Below are 22,500 nucleotides of genomic sequence, written 5' to 3'. Positions count from 1 at the left end.
CTGTTTTAATTTTCTCTTATAGTTTAGTGAACTATCTTAGGTAAACATCTACTAATTTAGTCAATATTTAGAGAGTACCACTTAAAGTAATAATCATATTTGATTCATTCACTTTATTCCAAATGCCTTAATCCAAAAGCGGCTATTGGCACCTTGGCCTACCAGTGGAGCTACACGGACACAGCATTATGAATTTGGATTATGATATTCAATTCAATTCAATTTTATTTGTATTTATCATATTGCTAGAGACCTCCACAGAGCTGATGACATCAATCTTCCTGATTCCTGATGGCCACCCTGAGCACTCGGCAGCAGAGGGGCCAGAGAGAGCGCCCCCTGCTGTCAGTCTTCCACAGCGAGAGAGAGAGAGAGAGACCGCCGTGACTGACATCAGAGGGAGACTCTCCTCACAGTGATTCAGCCACTTCCCCTCAGAAACGGCACTTTTATACGCATCACCAATTTATTAAACTCACTGACCACCTACAGCTCATCAGTAGAGGGACACTAAGCAGGAGGGAGACTAGCAGCTAGAGGCAGAGAGAGAGAGAGAGAGAGAGAGAGAGAGAAAAAGAGGACAAAGACGAAGAGAGACCGACAGAGCGAGAGCTAACAGCCTGATGACAATCAAATAGACTTGATGCATGACCAGAGTCGCAGCACGCGATTAACTTCTGGATGGTTCCGTCGAGCGTCTCTGTGTAGGATTGATGAGCCTTGGGTGGAGGCGACAGGTCAGTGAGGGTGAAAAATGCACTCCGCACGACACGCCTCTTAACAGCAACACACACAAAAACACCCACCGTCTCACCCAAACACAGAAGTCGTATCACGACACAGAAACCTTTTTACCGTGGCACACACGAAAACGCACGCCATTCGAACAAGACATAGCACTCTGCATGAAACAGAGACCTCTTTACTGCCACACACGAAAACACACACGCCATTCAAACTCAGACCACAGGCGTTTGTATCACAACACAGAAATATCTGAACCACAACACACAAAAATGTACCCCATTCCCTCCAAACGCAGTATTTAGTATGTCACAATACAGAACCCTGTTCACCACGACACATCTGAAAACACACGCCATTACCCCAAAACAGCATTCATTCATATCACACTTATTTACGGCTGGCTAAAAGCTTCTGCGCTGCTCTGCCATCTCAGCTAACAGATGAAGCTCGTTAGGCAGGTCATTGCTTCATTAATGACGATGAGCGCTTGTTTCTTGGGATTTGCTGTCTGGCTCTCTGGGCCTCGCGTGGATGGCTGACCTTCGGCTGCCCCACGTGTGTGTGTGTGTGTGTGTGTGTGTGTGTGTCTGTGTGTGTGTGTGTGTGTGTGTGAGTGTGTGTTTCCTCATTCTTTCTCATTCAGAGCCACGGGCTCATTCTGTTCCTCTCGACAAAGCAATCTCCCACAATTCAACTCTGATTCTAATCTCCCACCATGCTATGTTCATTCTGCTACACAAGGACAGAGAGCAAAAAAGAAAGGGAATGGTAAAAGAGGGGAAGAGTGAAAGGAGGAGTGGAGGGAGAAAGAGAGAAATCGAGACAAAAGGGGAAAGGGTATTCATTTGAACCCCATCGCTCAAAAGTGCTTAGTCAAATCGTTCTTGTTAAATCTTGCATACGCTCCCTTGCCTGGAGAATGGCTCTTTAACAGTGAGCCGTCTGCTGCTGCGGATACACAGGAGGAGAGTCCGGAGCTCTGGGGTGTGTGTAGAGAGGGTTACTCCTCCCTGTGTGTTTATCGAGGATGCAGCCCGGGCACAGAGCCCTAAAGGGATGAGATTGGGAGCCCCAGTCCCCTCTGCCTCCGCTCGCGCTCTCCGCTCGCACTGTGCAGCGGAGATTGTGGGAGCTGGGGTCACATCAGGAGCTCATACATCATCTTTCTCATCCATATTACAGGAGCGAGATGAGCCAATTTCTCTAGATTGTTCCCTCTCGCCCCAGCGGTCCAGCCCTGAAATGTGCACAAACATCGCTGTTCGCCTCTCCCCCCCCCCCCCCCCCGCCCCCAAACACCCAACCCCCACTCCCTGTATTCGCTAGACGACACCTTCCTAATAGCAAGGTTACACAAACTGGATTTGTTTTGTGAGGCCACAATCGTTACATTTTGGGCTGCTTGCCCGCAACTATAAACGGCCATGTCTCTGCCAAGCTCCGGCACTATGACTGCATAACAGGTAAGGCACTTTGAGCCTCTCTAATTAGGTCACTGGTACAAATGGCAAACTAATCATGACAAGTGCCGTGGGTCTCCAAGGCTGCCGTTTCCTTTTCAGCGCCACTCATTGACTTATCAAGCCCGTGCCAGGCCACAGAGCCTACGGAGGAGCGGCAGCGGCAGAATGGCGGTTTGTTATGCAAATCCTCCTAGCGGCGTTGGATAATTAAAAAGGGTGGCGATGATTTAATTATAACTGTTATGAATGCATTTATGCATAAAATAGGCATGACATCTTTGTGAACAGTGTGACTCAGTCACTACTACACACAGTAAACATGAGTGGTATTTGCAGACTGCGTTTGCCGACGGTCCTCCTGTTTGCCGACTCCTGATGCTGACTTGTCTGAGACTTATTGGGAATGCCTGAGTAGTGTGTCAGTTTAGGAGGGCTGTGTGTAGAGGAGGCACAGTAGTCAGTGGAGGAGGTGCAGTAGTCAGGGTTGTGTGTAGGGGAGGTGCAGTAGTTTGGGTTGTGTGTAGAGGAGGTGCTGTAGTTTGGGTTGTGTGTAGAGGAGGTGCTGTAGTTTGGGTTGTGTGTAGGGGAGGTGCTGTAGTTTGTGTTGTGTGTAGGGGAGGTGCTGTAGTTTGTGTTGTGTGTAGGGGAGGTGTAATAGTCAGGGTGGTGTGTAGAAGAGGTGCAGTAGTTTGTGTTGTGTGTAGGGGAGGCGCTGTAGTTTGGGTTGTGTGTAGAAGAGGTGCAGTAGTTTGTGTTGTGTGTAGGGGAGGCGCTGTAGTTTGGGTTGTGTGTCGGGGAGGTGCAGTAGTCAGCAGTCTCGTGATGTGTGTGACTCCTCTGAAGAGATCCCTTGCACTGCCTCAGTGCCAGACCATGGCCGTGTCATTAAACAGCAGTGTGACAGCGGCGAACACACACAGCATGTTCTTATCTCCTCCATTATTGGTGTGTGTGTTTCTTTACAAGTAGACTCAGCAGAGTGGCCCCAGGAGACTGCCAGAGGACGTCGTCATGACAGCAGAATGGGGTGTTCTGAGTGGGTACTACTCTCTGAACCATTCATTAGGGCTGTTCTCCTGACATCGAATAGTTAACATTCCTGTCGGGAACAGATGTTCTGAGCCTGTCTCAATTCATGTGCAGCACAGACGGCATAAAGCTTATCTAGTGTTTGTTAATCCGTCATAAGACTTATGCATTTCTCAGCTCTTACTTACACCCCCTGATAAATGTCTTTCTTTAGCCGTAGTCATATTTTGCTATGCGGGAGCTTCCCTGGGCTTAGCTTTCTGGCAGACTGCAGCAGGCTTTTTTAGCCTGGCTAAAGTTGATGGGAATGGCTCTTAATCATATATTTAGATGGATCCTGAAAAGGATTCTTCAAAGGAAGGACAACTCTCACGAGAGACTGCAGTTCGCAGAGGAACTCACCCGAGCTGCAGAGTCGTCACTGTTTAAACTTAGAGTACGCAGTAGAAATGTTGTAGGACGTCAGGGACGTACGTCTGCCAGAACCAACACTCGATGAGTGATTTACCAAGGAAGGCTCAATGCGTACAGTTCTCTACAGTTTTCTCCCTACAGTTAGACCATGAGGTAGACTTTCTGAAACCTGAAGAAGTAAGAAACGCCATCTCTCTGTGTATGCCACTCTCTCAGGCGCCTATGGAGAATGAATTACCCGAGTCTGAATGGAGGAGAAGCACAAACTCACAAACTCACACACACACACACACACACACTCACTCTGTATGCCAGCTGAGGAAGAGGAGAGGGAGGACATTTTCTCACACTCTTTCTGAGGTGCTCGAAAACAACACACACACACACACACACACACACACACACACACACACACACACACACACACACACACACACACACACACACACACACACACACACACACACACACACACACACACACACACACACACACACACACATACACACACATCTGCCCTCCTCCAGCTTCCCCCTGAAGCTCTCACACTCCATACCAAGGAAATATATCTCTGCATCCTCTAGACTCTAGAGAACAGAGGCTGCTGCATGTTCTGCATCTCCGTCAAAACCAACACGGACACAAACAGACGTGGATGGATGGTAAACAGATGAAGGTTCAGGGCACTGCCTTGGGGCTTCGACCGCACTGTTGACACATTTCTCTGCAGTATCGCTGTAAGTCATAAAGGCTGGTGTGTCTGTGTGTGTGTGTGTGTGTGTGTGTGTGTGTGTGTGTGTGTGTGTGTGTGTGTGTGTGTGTATGTGTGTGTGTGTGTGTGTGTGTGTGTGTGTGTGTGTGTGTGTCTGTGTGTGTGTGTGTGTGTGTGTGTGTGTGTGTGGTGTGTGTGTGTGTGTGTGTGTGATCTCCGAAGCAGCAGTAGGAGTGTTTTGCCCTTCCACAGGGGACGAGTTCAGCCATTAGTGCTCAGGTGTCCTCTGTGTAGTTCACCTGCGCTCGAATCCACTGCGCTCATTCGGGCCCCAGAAGATTTGTCAAAATATGCTGAGCAGCGGAAAGGTCTCAGCCAGCTCGTCTGCCAAGGCCCAGGCTCTGTTAAGCTGTTACGGGAGATCTCTCTGTTCACTGTGTAAACTGCTGCAGGCGTAGCCATAATCCGAACGGGGGGAATTCAGCCTATAGTGTCGAGCGTGACAGAACTCTGACAAAACAGCGCTCTCAAAGCAAATCTGCTCTTGTCACCGAGAGGAGAGTATTTTAATAGGCGTAGGCGCAGAGAGAAGGAACGATCTTTATCTTTGCAGAGTTGAAACTGAATTCATTCACATAATATACTCTTGAACTCTTTGTCTCCAGTAGATTGTAATGTGTAATATGACACCTCATCACTGCTCTTACTGGCATGTGCATATATATATCGTGTGTCGCTGCATATATATCGCACATTGCTGCTCATTGATGATGCTGAAGGATTGGATGACGTATACGTAGCTCCCCTCTGGTCGTGAAAGAGTGTGTGGTGTGTAAACGAGTGCGGAGGCGCGACCTGTCTGTCTGAGCCAAACTCGAGGAGGTTTTTATTCCAGCAGTGAGCTGCTCTAGTGAACTCCAGAAGATAACATTACTGCAGAGGTGAGAGCCAGCCTAACCCTGATGACTGAAGGGTAATAACAGCTAACCCTGATGACTGAAGGGTAATAACAGGTGAACAGAGATGAGTATTTTCATTCTCTATCGCTTGTCCTCCCCTCACTCTCATAGTCCATTTTATTTCTGCAGCTCTCTCTCTCTCTCTCTCTCTCTCTCTCTCTCTCTTCACCCTCCCCTCTATTGTCTCTTTAATGTTTTTCTCTCTTTTTCTCCCTCTCCCCTCTAGGCCTCACACACCTGCTGGGTGTCCGTGTGCTGTTTGGCCTGTTCCACACAGACATGCTCTACAGTGTATGTTCTACAGCCAATCGAGCCCATTGTCACTCTGCTCAGATAGTGTTTATTGTCATTAGCACAATATAAATAAAAATTAAGCCCATACCCACACACTATTATCTGATTGTGTGATTGTGATTGTAATGATAATGATATTAGCAACAAACAAAGTGCACCTTTCCTTTTCATCAGTGCAGTACCTGATCTCTTCTGTTCTCCTCATGTCTGTTCAGCAGTCTTCACAACAATAACATCTGGTTAAATTGCTGTTACAAAATGAGTGCACATCAAGCAACTCAAAGGTAAATGTGTACAACTGAAACGAAACGAAAACGAAAACGAAAACGAAACTAAAATCCATAATATACAGTGAAAGTGGCTAGACAGCCAATCAGACATCTGCTCCCTCCTCTCAGACAGCATGTCACTTCCTGTACTGTCCCTGCATGTCCCTATTCGTGGTGAATGTTCCGGGAGCCTCTGGTTAGGAGCGTGTGAAGTCTGTCACATCTATCTCCCTCCGTGCCGCCACACCTGACGGAGTGGAACAGCACCCTCTGACTCGCTCGTTTGGGCGCGCGCCGCTGCTCACACTCGCCCGCTGCGTGGCACAGATGATCTTTGGACACACTTCAAACGGCAGCAGATGAGGACGGAGAGTGCCGCAAACCAAAAGTGACAGCGCTAATGTGTGTGGCTATTGACCAAACTCAGCAGGAATCAATGGGGGACGTGATCACGCCCGCGCCTCTTTCCCCCTTTCATTATGCGGATAATAAAATTCGATCACTGATCGGCGCTGCCCCTGCAGGAGCTCTGGTGATCAGCCAGATGTCATTCAGTGACTTACTCCCCCACCAGGCCGGCAAACCACACCTATCCTACTAAAATCTGGTGTCATGGAGGGGATTTCTGATGCTCCGCTGGGGCGGCAGTGATACTGGTGTTTGGCAAATCTGCAGTGTCACTGCCTCAGCAGTCTCTCCCTGAGAATACAGATATCTCAAAATGACAAACCGCCGTGAGTCTCCACGGTGACACATCAATCTAAAAGGCAAACAGATAAGTCAGAACTCAGTAGCGCAAGCAGGCTTACACCTGATTGCTTGGGTTGAGTTGTAAAAACATCTCTCCAGACACCGGTGAACAGCCTGTATGATAGCTCTCTACACAGTCTCTACACAAAGGCTTTAATCGATTCTACCAAAGACGAACGCCACTTGCCAGTCCCTTAACAACCAGCAGCTTCTCTGCAAAAGCTGCCCCATGGTTTACACTTTCAGAGTGAGTCTAAAGCTGGTCTAGCTGACAAATCATCTTATGCCGGTGATCCCCATAGACACTGACTCTAGTCTGACTAAAAGAAAAATTACCCTGTTCTGTTTTTAAAGTTCTAGTTTTAAAACAAGTACTGTATATCCGAATATTATCGCATAGACTTGTTTGTGTTTTAATCACATGGTAATTATATTCAACACTTGTGTATTAACCTACATATGCATATGCCCATGAAAGGGCAGTAGCTGCAACCTAAACAATTTTTCATCTAAATTAATGTTCAGTGGAGGCCTTAAATAAGTGCAAGAGGTTAACTAACAATCTCCACCACCCAAGGAGCCTAATAACCTCCCTAAGGAGGACCAGCACAGTAAGCAGGTGCAGTGTATTATGTGACCAGCTCTCACATAAAGCACAGCCCGTGTGTATTACTGTATGCAAGGGCGTCAACAGCATTTTGAAAGTGGGGGGGACATATTTTGGCTGGGGGTCTGGGGGTTCTACCCCAGAAAATTTTGAAAGATGTAGATGCAATTTCCCGCATTCTGGTATATTTACCATGTTTTTAGATAAAAAAATTATCTCTCTCTTTCATTGTTTTTCCTTGGAGTCGGCATGGGCTGCAATCACTGACTACTATTATGTTCTGGTAGACTGGGTAAACCCAGCCCGATCTGCAATCTTAAATAAGATTGAGCTTGGTCTGGTGATAGCCAGGATAATGTTTTGGTGTAATACACAGAGGACTGACACTGACAACTTTGGCACTTTATTCTCTATTTAATGAGAGCAAAATATTTAAAAGGAGGATTTAAAAAGTCGTTAGAAAAACTAGCATGTTAGCTAACGTTAACTCCAGATTAGCTCATGGTTGTTAAAAAATAAACCACCTTCATTTTTTTTTGTAGCTACTTGAAAAAAACATCCTGGTCATCCCTTTCTGCCTGAAACAGACGCCTAGGTCTGAACACGGCCAAAAGCACAACATATTTCAGTCGCAGAATAAAAAATCAACAAATGCTGTTTCACTAATGGGTAAATAAAGTATGGTATTGCCTAGTGCTAGTTGTAGGTAAATAGCTTGCTTATGTAGCTATAATCATAATGTTTGCAGAAGGATCTTTGTGACTTAATGCTATTATAGCCAGAGAATGTCTCATAAGGGTGCTTTGGCCACTAAAGGGAAAACTTGGGCAACTGACTTACTTTCCTCTTCCTCGAAAAAAAACCTCCTTCCATCTCGTCTGTGGAACAGCTAGCGCAACGCTTCAATCAAAGAGTATGGGATGGGAGTTGAATCTGGTGCGTGATGTGTAGGAAACCTGGAAAACGCGGAGTGGATTTCTATTGCTATGGGTATTCCCGCAACTGATAAAGTGGGACGGATTTGATTGTGAAGCAATGGAAAGAACGCTGGACTAGTAGACCAGTCATGCACTAATATTTTAATGTCAAATGTGGGGGGGTCCAAATGACTTTTTTTTTTAAGTGAGGGGGACGTGACCCCCCCCAAGTTATATTGTGGCGACGCCCATGACTGTATGTGACCAGCCCTCACATGAAGCACAGCCCGTGTGTATTACTGTATGTGACCAGCCCTCACATGAAGCACAGTCCGTGTGTGCACAGCCATGTTGAAGAGGTGGTGTAGACACGTGAGCCACGTGAGCCTGTTTGTGCTCGGCTCTATCGTGATGCTACCTACAAAAAGTTTTGATTTAGCATAATGCTGAAGCCAGATCTGAACACAATTCAAATCAATTCAAATTCAGTTTTATTATTTTATATAGCGTCATTAACAATGGACTTTGTCTCAAAGTGGTTTACAGAGCCCAAGACCTAAACCACAACCAAAAACCCCTTGGGCAGAGGGTTTTCAACATTTTGGGGGTCAAAGGCACCCCAACCTATATAATAACTGTAATTATCTTATAAGAAAGTGACTACACCTAGTTGTGTTTATGAAACTGTAAGTTCAGTAATTTTAAGAGACCAGTATTGGTTGAGATGTCTCAATTTAAATTACTCTATATGCTGTATATGATATAATAGCCATTTCCTGTTTGAGTGTTCCTTTGAGGTTATCGAAATAACACAAAAGAGCATGAGATGTACACATTTTTATGACACTTCCGCTTCAACTGGGTGACAGTACACAATACACTTCACTTCACTTTACCACACCAGTTGAGAACCATTACCCTAGGTAACAGTGGCTAAAGCTGATTAGCGTCCTTCTCTGGAGGTTACTCATGCACTAATGCTGCACTGGTCTTTCAAAAGGCTAGTACTAAGTAGCCAGCTAGAGTGATGTCATTTCCTGGAGCCTGGGCGACCTCTTTGATCTCCGCTCGAGAGAGCAGGAGTGAGTGCATGTTCCCTGCCCTGTGCTCTTAACCCTCGCAGTTGGCTGGTTTTTATTTTCTCAGACCAGTGCATTAGAGATGGAGATGAAGGGTAGGGTGCAGTTATTTCTAATTTCAGCCTGATGCTCATAAAGGCACAGTGCATTACCCACAATGTTTCGAGAGGAGCCAAGATGACGGGCAGCATTGTGAGCCAGGTTCATGATATCACAGTTGCCAGGGTAATATCATGGCTGTTCTCAGTGCCAGGCAGAGTGACCTGAGGAAGCACAGAACACTCGACCCAGAAGAAGCTCAGAAGGACTCGGAACACTCGACCCAACAGCCCAAAGAGGGACTGGTGCCAAACTAACAACATTCAATACAACAGAAAGCATCTGAGGGGCTAGTGTTGGTCAGTTACTCTGGACATTTCTGTGATTCCTGACTGAGAAAGCTCACAAGCTACATATCTTGAGTGAAATGGGAACTCTCCCAATTAGCAGTTTATACAGTCCAAACAGTGATTTCCGGGCTTGGTAAATGTTATAAGTTTGTTAAGCTCAGTACAGCGATTTCTAGGCTGGAAAAAATATATTCAGAGTTTGTGAACTACGGTACAGTGATTTTTAGGCTGGGTAAATGTTAAGACTTTGTGAAGTTCAGTACAGTGATTCCTAATCTGGGTAAATATTTGACGAGAATGCTGTGAGAGGGCCTCTGGTGGTCCTGATGCTGACGCTGAGGCTGTGGTTTACTACAAGATTATTATTATTTAAGCACAAAACATCTTATTTAAGAAATGAGCATCAGAGTCTATAGACAGAGAAAGAGAGAGAGAGAAAGAGTGAATGTAGGAGGTAGAGAAAGAGAGAGAGAGAGAAAGAGAAAGAGAAAGAGAGAGAGTAAATGTAGAAGGGGAGAGAAAGAGAGAGAGAGAGAGAGAGAGAGAGAGAGAGAGACTGAGAGAGAGTGATAAATGGAGAAGGGATTTTAGCCCATGGTTGTATTATTACAGCTGAATGTTATAAAGTATTGAGAAGCCGTAGTGTAAATAATTCATGTGTGGTAGCGTTTCTCGCTGGCGCTGAGGAGGGGAAGGAGGACACACATGACTAAAACATACGCGTCTTCCGAGCTGAGTCCTCCACGAACAGCGAGGAGATGTCCTCGTCCACTCCCGCCTCGTTCTTGGCGATGCAGGTGTAAGCCCCCGTGTCCTCGAAGTGCACGTTGCTGATGTGGACCTCACTGCCGTTGGCTGCGTTTGGTGGCCCAGGACGGGATAGATAGTAGGGGGGAGTAGAGGAGGACGAGAGAGAGGAGAGGAGAGGAGAGGAGAGGAGAGGAGAGGAGAGGAGAGGAGAGGAGAGGAGGGGAGAGGAGAGGAGGGGAGAGGAGGGGAGAGGAGATGGGATGATTGAGGTCAGTAGGAGAGAAAGGAGGGGAGCATAGAGTAAGAGAGATGGGAGCGAGAGGAGAGGAGAGGAGAGGAGAGGAGGGGAGAGGAGAGGAGAGGAGGGGAGAGGAGAGAAGAGAAGAGAAGAGGAGAGAAGAGGAGAGGAGAGGAGAGGAGGGGAGAGGAGAGGAGGGGAGAGGAGAGGAGAGGAGAGAAGAGGAGATGGGATGATTGAGGTCAGTGGGAGAGAAAGGAGGGGAGCATAGAGTAAGAGAGATGGGAGCGAGAGGAGAGGAGAGGAGAGGAGGGGAGAGATGGGAGCGAGAGGAGAGGAGGAGAAAAAAAGAGAAAAAAGAAAGAGCATTTTTAAAGGGCACTGCGAAGCACAGTAAAGAGTGTGCAACGACTCTGAACTCAACCACCTTATCTCAACCCCTTTAAGAGCAGGATAAAAGACATGACACCAGGGAGAAAAACAGAGAGAGAGCCATTCTATACAAGCAACATATCACAGCTTTTACAAGTTTCCCACTGGTAACTATGCATGCAAACATATATCAGCTGCATACAGCTTTGAAATATGGTGGATTCACTATGGTAATATATTCTGCTGAGTTTTAGGTGTTAGTTACGGCTCTGTTAGGTGTTATTTGTCAAAGTTACAGCTTATTTACACAGGTAGAGGCTGATATTGTGCAGTGAGGCGAAGAAATAATTTGTCATTTCATTAATCTGAATCTCATGGCAATAACACATTACTGTGCAGCTGTTATTTTTATTGTAAATATATACTGTTCCTGTCCCAGCGTGCCAAAATGAAAAAAAAACATATTTTTCATGAAGCACATAAAGAGTAGCAGGTCTAGTATTGATTAGTAAGCTGTAGTTAAACACCATATGACCTGCTCCTGATGAATAACTCCCTGTACAGTATTGATCTGTTATTTTATTTGATCAGTCTCTGTCTAGGCACTGTGTGAGTATGTGTGTGTGTGTGTGTGTGTGTGTGTGTGTGTGTGTGTGTGTGTGTGTGTGTGTGTGTGTGTGTGTGTGAGCACGTGTGTGAGCACGTGTGTGTGTGTGAGAGCACACATGTGTGAACAAGTGTCGGTGTGTGTATGTACCTTGAAGGGTGAGCTGCTTGGAGATCTTGGTGGCGATGTCCATGCCGTTCTTGAGCCATGCCAGCTGTGGGTCAGGGATGCCCTCCGCGTGGCAGCGCAGGCTGGCGGTGACGCCTGGCTCTCGGGCCTGGCTCTCGGGATGCACCCTAATCACCGGGGGCACTGCAGCGGGGCACAGGGGGGTGGGGGGCGAGGTTAGAAGGCACATGTCAGGGCTCATGCAGATCAGCGATGTGCTAACAACAGCAAGGTCAAAGGGTCAATACCCACAGAGCACACAGACTGATATTACTATGATTATATATATCTGCATTGTAGGTAAATACGTGAGCAGCGGGCAGGCTGGGGAGCAATGTAGCGAGAGGCTGCAAGGTCACAGGGTCAAAACCCACAGAACTATGATTATATATATATATCTGGACTGTAAGTCTGTTTGGATGAGACCGACTGCTAAATACGTGAGCAGGGGGCAGGATGGGAGCAATGTTGCGAGAAGCTGCAAGGTCACAGGATCAAAGCCCGCAGAACTATGATTATATATATATATCTGGACTGTAAGTCTGTTTGGATGAGACCGACTGCTAAATACGTGAGCAGCGGGCAGCTGGGGGTGATTGGGGGCAATGTGTGAGAGGTCCGGTCTCAAACCCCTGACCACAGGTGCTGACACTGAGGGGAAAATGACATGAGTCGAAAGAGTTTGCTTAGGGTACAGGAGACACCAGAGGATACTGAAAAAACTTCTGCTAAACCTGATGCCAAGTCTTACACTACTGAGGAGAGCTTTTCCCATTGGCATGGCATCGATAGCGCCCGTGGGGCGTCCGCATCTCCCTGACTGGCGTTTAATGACATTAGTCTGGTCTGCCACGCTGACGCCTGCCCTAACAAATGAAGTAGCTAAACAGAGCAGTGTGCCACTGGGCGGGGTGCTAATGATCTCAGGGCTGTGCTCTTCTGCTGTAGACAAAAGGGATGTGGAGAGAGAGGGCTGCGGAAGATGAATCACAGATCGCCCTTTACGGCCACACAGAGACGGAGCAGCGTTAGGACTGAGTCAGACAGAGAGGGGGAGAGGCGGAGAGGAGAGGTAGAGAGGAGAGGAGGAGAGATGGAGAGGAGAGGAGAGGTGGAAGGGGAGGGGGAGAGATGGAGAGCAGAAGAGAGGTGGAAGGGGAGGGGGAGAGATGGAGAGCAGAGGAGAGGTAGAGAGAGGAAAGGGGAGAGATGGAGAGGAGAGGAGAGGTGGAGAGGGGAGGAGAGCTGGAGAGGAGAGGTGGAAGGGAAGGGGGAGAGATGGAGAGGAGAGGTGTGATGAATGGGGGTGGTGGTGGTGTGTGTGTGTGTGGGGGGGGGGTGAACAGAAAGAGAGAGGTTTGCAGTCCGTTCAGCAGGTGTTGACTGTGACATTTCAGTGATATTTAATTTCAACATCTTTAAGGTCAGCGCAATGCTGGAGCAACTTCTTCCATCATGGAGGTTTAGCTTTTATTTCAGTCTAATTATCCCTGGGATTTTTTAGATGGACAGACACACACACACACACACACAGAACTGGGGCAGGTGAGAGGGTGGCTGTCATCCTCTCTGCTGCCTCAGGTGCTATGCCAGCAGGTGGATATTACCACATTAAGCCTTCATCATCGTATTAGACAGGTGTGTGTGTGTGTGTGTACGCGCGTGTATGAGTGTGCATACATGCATGTGTATGTGTGTATGTAGTTGGACTGTCACTCATACTGCACACTGTTACTGGCAAAAGTTCACCGGCAGCGGAGCCCAAAAGCTGCAGCCTCCTCTTCCTGCGTCTAAATTTAACTCCCAGAAGGCCTGCAGCGATGTTACGGATATGACATCTGAGACAGTCGGGCAGAGGACGGGAGTGTGTGTGTGTCGCTCACTCACTGCATATCATGTGTGTATGTGTCAAGTATATGTACTGTATTATTGTGTTATATCGTGTGTGTGTGTGTGTGTGTGTGTGTGTGTGTGTGTGTGTGTGTGTGTGTGTGTGTGTGTGTGTGTGTGTGTGTGTGTGTGTGTGTGAGAGAATGGAGAGGAGAACAGGGGGGAGGTTGATGAAGCCATCTGTTCCTGTTCTCTACACTACCTGTCTCACCTGGCATAGTCGAAAAAACACACACACACTCACACACACACACACACACACACACACACACACACACACACACACACACACACACACACACACACACACACACACACTATCTCATGCCTCATGCAGACCATCTCCTACCTGCCAAGTAATGGCCACAAACAGAGATGCTACTGCTATTGCTAGTGCTATTGCTGTGTATTTGGGGATATTTTAAGAATCCTGCCCTGTCTGCATATCTCTGTTGTTTGATGCGCCCCTTTCTCTCTCCAACCGTGGGGTCCACAACATGCATGCATACTGTCTGAATGCACTGTATATGTCAGCCTTTCCTACAGTGATGTGTGTATGTGTGTGTGTGTGTGTGTGTGTGTGTGTGTCTGTATGTGCGTATGTGCACACGGGGGGGTGTGTGTGCGCACATGTGTGTGTGTGTGTGTGTGTGCATGCGTGTGTGTGTGTGTGTGTGTGTGTGTGTGCACACGTGTATGTGTGTGTGTCTCCCAGTGATCGGGTTTCCGTGTGATCCTGCAGAGTGTTTCAGAGCGTTGGTCACATGGCTGTGTAATTAATTAGTTTTTCCCCAAACCTAATCAATTGGCAGATAGCACCACCTGAGGCCATGGCAGCTTGATCCTAATCCAATTAAAAGCAGAGGCTGCTACTTAGGCCTGCTTTGATTTGCTGTGAGTATTTTATACAGTAGAAACAAAAGGTCACTGAAGGTCCTCCTGTGTCAGACTGCCCAGTCTAAAAAAAAGTGTCACCGACAATCATGCAGAAATGAAAAACACTCTTCCATCCAAAACATACAAATAGAAAAAAAGCCTAAATAAAATAGAATAATAATGCATATTTAACACTCCTAAATTAGTAATAATCTAGTAGCACCCCTTGGGCCACGGACGTTCTATTCTGTATCAGACATCTGAGGCTACAACCATACCAAGTTTCATGTGGATTGGTGAAGTCTAAGTATATGGTGTTGTCAACTGCTACAGCAAAGCATCCCTGTAGCCGGTTAAGCCGTAGGACCGCGGAGATTCCATGTGGGATTAGCCTCGGTCTGAGACTCAAAACTGGCATTTGACACTAAACAAACAAACAAGCAAGTCGCACTTGAACTGAAGCTCTGAACTAATATTTATTTTCTTCACCTCTCTGTGTGTGCTTTATTTTCTTCACCTCTCTGTGTCTGTCAAATGAGAAATGGATACAATCATATTTTATTTATTATAAAAATGCACAAGTGCCCAAACAATATGTATTGTGTTTATGTGTGTGTGTGTGTGTGTGTTTGTGTGTTTTATGCATTGTGCTGTGTGTTTTATGAAGCAGAAAAGTATATCCAATAATATAAATAGTATTTTTTAGTGTAGACTTCTTTCATATATAGATAATGTGAAAGTAGTGTGTGCACACTTAAATACATACATATATACAGTATATATCAGACGGATTTGTATGTACAGTATGTATCAGCTCTATTGACCACATCATGAGTATAATGTGTCACTAGGCTAAAACTGTGAGGATGCTTATTCTCGTTACGAGAGAATAAATTATGAGCGCTAAGAGCTGCACCACACTTCCACCAATAGCATCACCTCTGATGCATATAACATCCATCCTGCGATGCACGGCGATCTGCACTGTGTCTCTTTCCCAAATCATTCCCATTATTTCCCAAATCCACATCAGTATGCGCTGCATGTCTGGCACACTACTGGACCAATGAAAGTGATCCACAGCACCCCAGCGTGTCAGAGATAGATGCAGCGTTATTAGTGTAATTGCTATCACCAGCACTCAGTAGTGGCATTTTGCACACAGGGATGTGGCTACTGAATTTACTTACCTAAGAATGCAATCACAAAATGCAATAGTGGCTTTTAGAATTACTATAGATAAATAAAGGCAGTTATTAAGAGGGCAAAGGGAGTGTCGGTGTGTGTGTGTGTGGGTGTGGGTGTGGGTGTGGGTGTGGGTGTGAGTGTGGGTGTGTTACATACCGTTCACCTGGAGTGTGTGTATCTGTGAGAGCCGCTCATATCCATCAGCGTGGCAGCTGTAGTTTCCCATGTGTGTGGTGGTAACCTTGGTGATGTACAGGGACCCATCGTCGCCGAAATCCTAAAAGCAGAGACACGTGTTACACATCTGATGCGCACACACACACACACACACACACACAAACAAACACACACACACACAAACAAACAGCCATGCGTGCTCACAAACACACACAAATGTCCCTGTGTTCAGGGTCAAAGCTTAGAGTGTGCCATCCACCAAGCTGCCAAAAGCCAAACTGAAGAGCGTTCAGAGATGCTGCAGCGACATTAACACTAAACAGCCAGCTGCCTTTATCTGTGGAGTGGAGTAACCTGACGTACAAGTGACACGAAGTGACATGATGTGGCATTGCATGACATAAAGTGACATAACATGACATAGCAGAGGCACAGGCAGGCAAGCAGTAACAAGCAGTGGCATTAGCATGATAACACGGTTTCAGCCATTCATTTTCCACTTTAGATCAAACTAACCAACATGGCTTCCTTTGTTTCTTTTTCCATTTTACTGTTCTGAAGTCAGCTCTCAGTTGCTCACCTTAACAGCCCCTTTCCACCTTCTGACTGAAACCCAACCTCTGCCCTTTCAAACACTAATCAGAACTTCACCCTCAGATCCAAGCAAGCCCTAGAGAATAGCCAAACACTAAAGACCTAAAGACCTAAAGACCTCTGAATGTCATTCCAAGGGGGTCCAGGCACTGGGCTCTGTAAAGCGCCTTGAGACAATTGTATTGTGTTGGCGCTATATAAATTGAATTTAATTGAATTAAATTGAATACCACTGTTGGTCAGCAGTTCCCATCCAAGCCTCATCACAACTATGTGTGAGTCCAGTGTAATATACAGAGCACTGCACCAGTAACCCTGTCACAGACTCTATGGCATGTGTAAGCTGTCTGTCTCAGTTCTGTCTCAGGCTGGTCCTGTTTATTACAGAAGACGTCTGTCTCAGGCTGGTCCTGTTTATTACAGAAGACGTCTGTCTCAGGCTGGTCCTGTTTCTTACAGAAGACGTCTGTCTCAGGCTGGACCTGTTTCTTACAGAAGACGTCTGTCTCAGGCTGGACCTGTTTCTTACAGAAGACGTCTTTTCTCTTTCTCCTCTGCTTATCATATCCGGTTCCCCCTGACACACCTGTTTCTGAATATTGATGAGATCATTTTTCCCTTCAGCGCGTGTGACAGACAGACGTGCCAGCTGTTCACACCAGTTTGATCTCGTCTCTAACTCGTCTCCTTCTCAGAGGGTCTCAGCGTTGTTCATCACAGATGCAGGTTCAGTTCTTTGTTTTCATTCATCCTCCAACAACCTCCATCACTTAATCACTGATGCTGGTTCTGTTCTGACCTGCAGATTTTTTCTCCTGCCCCATTCTTCATCCAAGCACTTCTCGCCTCTTGAGAATCTTGTATATTTTCTCTCCCAGACAGAAAGGGCTCTCAATGTTTCTTTCATAAGAGAGTTTCTTTGTGTTATAAGAGTTTCTCCTTTTTCTACTTCTCTTTGTTTCCTAGTGACAGTGCTCATGAAAGTGTTATTTAACCGCTAACTCAGTATCAGCAATGTGAAGGTCCACTAGACCTCAGAGGCATCAACACACAGAACACAGAACACTCCAAGGTTACAGAGATCTTCAGCTACAAGCCCCTTGTTCCTTCAAATCAGTTTGTCTGGGCTCTCTCTTCAGTACGATGTCTTACTCTGTTGAAGGTCTGGGCTATACACACACAGTTGAACATGCACAGCAATAGCCTAAAATTGAATCACTGTGGTGGTACTCAGTGCCACTTCCAAACTTACAGCAGATGGGGTGTCACACAAAGGCACTGAGATCGATGCAAACAGACTGAATTGAGTCTTCCATTGACGGGCCTCTATTCAACTGTTTTCAGCTCAGGGGCTAACATTAGGCTGGCATTAACTTTACCATGTCAGATCGACTCGTTGATATACTTTCACAGCCTGTTTGCCAGTGACCTTCGGCAGTTTCTCTAGAGATTGACAGACTTCTATTCATGGAATAATATGGAATAAATCGTTTTTTTATTTCCTTTGGTATATCTGAACTTACAGAAAAACAGGTCACTTGATTGAACAATCTCCAATAGAACGTGTTCACTTTTAGATGCAGACAATCCATCACAGTGACAACAGTGACTAATCTCCCTGCTGCATGTGCCTGTACCGGCAGCCTGCCTCTGTCCCCGCCAGGCTAGCGGAAGTGTCCATTAATATTTCGCTAAGGGGCGGTAGCGTCCTGAGGGAGCAGCGGACAGCAGCCCGAGTGGTTTAGCACGATGAAGAAAAACAGCAGAAAAAAAGGTGCCACACTGAAGACAGAAACATGAAAGCAAAGAAGAAAAAGAAGACAGAAGAGAGCGGCAAACACTGAGCGGAAAACACGCTCAGAAAACACACATCACACACACTCAGCACACACACTCAGCACACACACTCAGCACACACACTCAGCCAGTAAAGGAATACAGGCATGTTCCACTCGAGTGAGTGAGTAAGTGAGTTAGGTAGCTAGTTAGTTAGGTAGCTAGTTAGTGATCATCAGATTCAGAGGATTAACATGAGATGTCCACAAACCTCCCCTCTCACATCCCTCTCTCTCTCACTGTCTCCTCTTTCATCTCTCTCTCTTTCATCTCTCTCTCTCTCTCTCTCTCTCTCTCCCCCTCTCTCTCTCTCTCTCCCTCTCCCTCTTATTCTGGTACTCTGCATTATCTATCCTCTTCACTACTTTTCTGTCTTTCTCCTCCCCCCAATCTCCCCCTTTGTCTGTGCAGCTCACACCAACAACCTGAGGTATCAGCAAGACCTCACTAACCTCACACAGGCTACAGGGGGAGGAGGGGGCGAGGTGAGGAGTAAGAGGGCGAGGAGAGAGGAGAGGAGAGGAGAGGAGAGAGGGATGGAGGAGCAAAGTATACAAGGGAAGAGAAGAAAGGAGAGAATGGGATGAAAGATTGGAGAGAAGAGAACAGAACAGAACAGAGGAGAAAGAAAGAAAGAAAACAAAAAAAGAAATAGAGTGACAAACAACAGACATTGAGGGAGAGACTGTGAGCATGGAAAGAGAGGAGTGGAAGAGAGGAGAGGAGTGGAGGAGAGGAGAAGAGAGAGGAGTGGAAGAGAGGAGAGGAGGAGACGAGCAGAGGAGAGGAGAGGAGCAGAGGAGAAGAGCGGAGGAGAAGAGAGGAGGAGAGGAGAGGAGCAGAGGAGAAGAGCGGAGGAGAAGAGAGGAGGAGAAGAGAGGAGGAGAGGAGCAGAGGAGAAGAGCAGAGGAGAAGAGAGGAGCAGAGGAGAAGAGAGGAGCGGAGGAGAGGAGGAGAGGAGAGGAGCAGAGGAGAGGAGAGGAGAGGAGAGGAGCGGAGGAGAGGAGAGGAGAGGGGAGGAGAGTGGAGCAGAGTAGAGTAGAGGAGAGGGAAGGAGAGGAGAGGAGCGGAAGAGAGGAGCGGAGAGGCATGAGGAGAGAAGATGAGAGGAAAGGGGAGGGAAAAGAGGAGAGAGAAGCAAGAGGAGAGCAGAGAAGAGGGGAGGAGATGAGATGAGGGAGGAGAGGCTAAAGGAGAGTAGAGGAGAGGGGAGGAGGCGTGATGAGAGAGGAGAGGCGAGAGGAGAACAGAAGAGAGGGGAGGAGAGGAGAGGAGCGGAAAGAGGGAACAGGGATGAATATTTATGGCCTGTCTCCTGCTGTCACTCTCAGTGGTGTCACCATCTCCTGTCACTCCTGTTTCACACCTCAGTGACCATCATCCGGTGCTCACTCTGCAGCATCGCTGAGGTCAAAGGACAGGGTCAGGGGTCACCCTGCTTCTCCTCTCAGTGATCTGCCATAACGTGGCCCCATGTCCGAGTCGCTACGGGTTACACCTGAGGTGCCAGTCCTCATTAGACTCAGTGGCTTATGCTCTCTCCCGCTCACACACACACACACACACACACACACACACACACACACACACACACACACACACACACACACACACACACACACACACACACACACACACACACACACACACACACACACACACACACACACACACACACACACACACACACACACCTACCTGGGTAGGAATCTGTAGGGAGGAGATAGAAGGGCATCAGTTGAAAGGGAAAATTGGGACAGCACAAAACACACACATTTTCATAGTTCATAGTTTCAAAGGGAGAGAGTCAAGCCAGGACAATACACACACAAACGGACAGGAAACAGAGACAAAACACACACACACACACACACACAATTTCTTTGTTCTGTCGTTCTCACTCACACTAGGGGGTTGTTGCACAGATACAGGTTTGCAGAGCACGGGCATGAGGATCTGAACCGCATCTGCGCCAAGTCTGAGTCCAGTCTGTCCATCAGGGTTTGCACAGCACATCTATAACGCTCAGCACTCTGCATTATCTACTGTCATTCCTGTACCTACCACTGACTTGTAAATTATCTGACTGTTCCCATCTAGTTCACCTCAGTGCTGAGCCGCGGCCGGGCCTGTCCTCCTCAGAGAACTCCAGTGGGATAGAGCCTGGCTGCTCATACTGGGGCGGGGGGGATTAGAGTCTAGCATGAGAGGATAGCAGGGAAGGGTGTGCCGATTTCATGTGATGTCTTGTTCTCTCATCCACACACCCACATACTGATGTAGTTAGGCACACAGCTACCACCCCCCCCCCCTACACACACACACACACACACACACACACACATAAGAGTGTGTCCAATGTCATCTGAATTATCACCTGTGCATAAACAAACTTGTGTGCATATACACACACACACACACACACACACACACACACATACACACACACACACACACACGTCAGAGTTCTCTGTGTTTCATTCAGATGTGTCTCCCATCAGGCAGGGCTTATCTTTGTGGGTTTGTCCCAGAACAACCTTGTGAGAATATCAATGTGTCCTGGGCTGCCATGTGTGTGTGTGTGTGTGTGTGTGTGTGTGTGTGTGTGTGTCTGATGATGCAACTCTCAGCAACCCAGCATTTACTCTAAGCAGATTTGCCAAAATGAGGCCAGAATCTGCCAAACTCCGTAACAGCAGCTTTAAAGACAGCCATATTAGCCTGGGACTGGTTACCTAAGAGTTACTGAAACAGTTTCCCCAAAAACATCCAGAGAGCCACTGCCATGTTTAATTTTGGGAGGCAAATCACTCTCGCCTCCAAAACACACATTATGCCCCCAATTATGCTGCAATGATAGCAGCCGTCCACTGAGTTTGAAATGTGGTCTAAGGCAGGTGTAGACGTGGTATTCCCTGGTTCCCCATTAGTGGAGAAGCACAGCTTTAAACCAAAGACACGTCCTTCGAAAGACAATGAAGACAATTAACAGGAGCATCCACTGCCAGCTTCAAAGGCTGCAGAGCAGAGACCGTGACCTACGTGGATGCAATTATTTATACTTAAAATAATAGGTGTGTGGTTGTGTATGTGTGGGTGTATGTGTATGTGTAACACTGAAAAGAAAAAAAAGAAATGTTGCCACACAACATCAAGAGTCCGTCAAGATGGAGTCGTCCATGCGTGGTTTCCCAGGAGACCGGCCACTGATTGGCCGAGATCAAACCCACTCAGGCCATGAGCACTTTCTAGGGCTTTGGCATTTCGCTGCTCGTCTCAAATTTTTTAAGGCAGATGGTGGAGAGCGAAGCCACAGAGAGACCTGATGCACTAGTCAGACTCTCCAGATGCCCCGTGGGACTGATGAAACATAGCTAGAAGAAATATATAAGAAAATACAAACAGAATAAACTGATATTTCATCTCTCTGGGGGGAGAGGGGAGTACTGCTTGTGAGTCCAGCGGCCATTTTATCTACCCCCAGTGGAACTGTGGCTTTGGAGTAGGGGATGAGCCCTCAGCCAATAAGTGGTTAGCTTGTGGCCCTGAGCTGCAAACACACTCTGAAGGTTTAATGGTGTATCAGAGTGTATCAGAGACCTGGACCAACGTTATCTCTTCCGGCAGTGGTGGACTCAATTATGCAAGCTACCACACACACACACACACACACACACACACAGACATGCACAAACACACATACACACACACTCACACACAGACATACATGCACACACATACATGCACACACACACGCACGCACGCACACACACACACACAAACACACCACACACACATATACATACACACACATATAAACACATACACACACCAAGGTTATTATAGTTAACGAAAACTAACGAAAAAACGAAAACGAGGTGTGATTTTTTTTTTCGTTAACTGAAATAAAAATAAAAACGAGGCTTTATAAAAAAAACGATAACTAACTGAAACTGTATTGTGTCTTTACAAAACTAACTAAAATAAAATAGAATTATAGAGAAAATGTCCTTAGTTTTCGTCTTTGTCAATTTATTTCATACATAACCTTTTAGTCTATCTTCCGCCGTACCACTTTTAATACACGCCCCTCACCTGGTATCATGGCGGCAAAATTCGGGAGAAAGCGACAGAGTCCTATTTGGGATTACCTGGAACAGTAACGTGCGGTAAGG

At 46.8% G+C, this 22,500-nt stretch overlaps 1 protein-coding gene across 2 annotated transcripts in view; it reads right to left on the bottom strand.

Moving 5' to 3' along the window:
- The window catches only part of fstl5 (follistatin-like 5), a 148,154-nt gene that overhangs the window by 21,241 nt on the left and 104,413 nt on the right, over positions 1-22,500 (bottom strand). Inside the window, exons 8-11 of one of the 2 annotated variants that reach the window (XM_031568961.2) lie at positions 20,024-20,035; positions 15,875-15,995; positions 11,747-11,908; positions 10,350-10,484 (exon numbers count right to left, since the gene is read on the bottom strand). In XM_031568961.2, coding sequence (XP_031424821.1) covers positions 10,350-10,484; positions 11,747-11,908; positions 15,875-15,995; positions 20,024-20,035 — 430 coding nt within the window. The remainder of the gene's footprint in view (positions 1-10,349; positions 10,485-11,746; positions 11,909-15,874; positions 15,996-20,023; positions 20,036-22,500) is intronic. The other variant, XM_031568962.2, reaches the window with a different exon arrangement.

Source organism: Clupea harengus, chromosome 6 (assembly GCF_900700415.2).
Source record: "Clupea harengus chromosome 6, Ch_v2.0.2, whole genome shotgun sequence".
In the NCBI taxonomy this organism is placed as follows: Eukaryota; Metazoa; Chordata; class Actinopteri; order Clupeiformes; family Clupeidae; genus Clupea; species Clupea harengus.
Note: the sequence above shows the minus strand (reverse complement) of the source record. Positions and strands in the feature narration are given on the sequence as shown.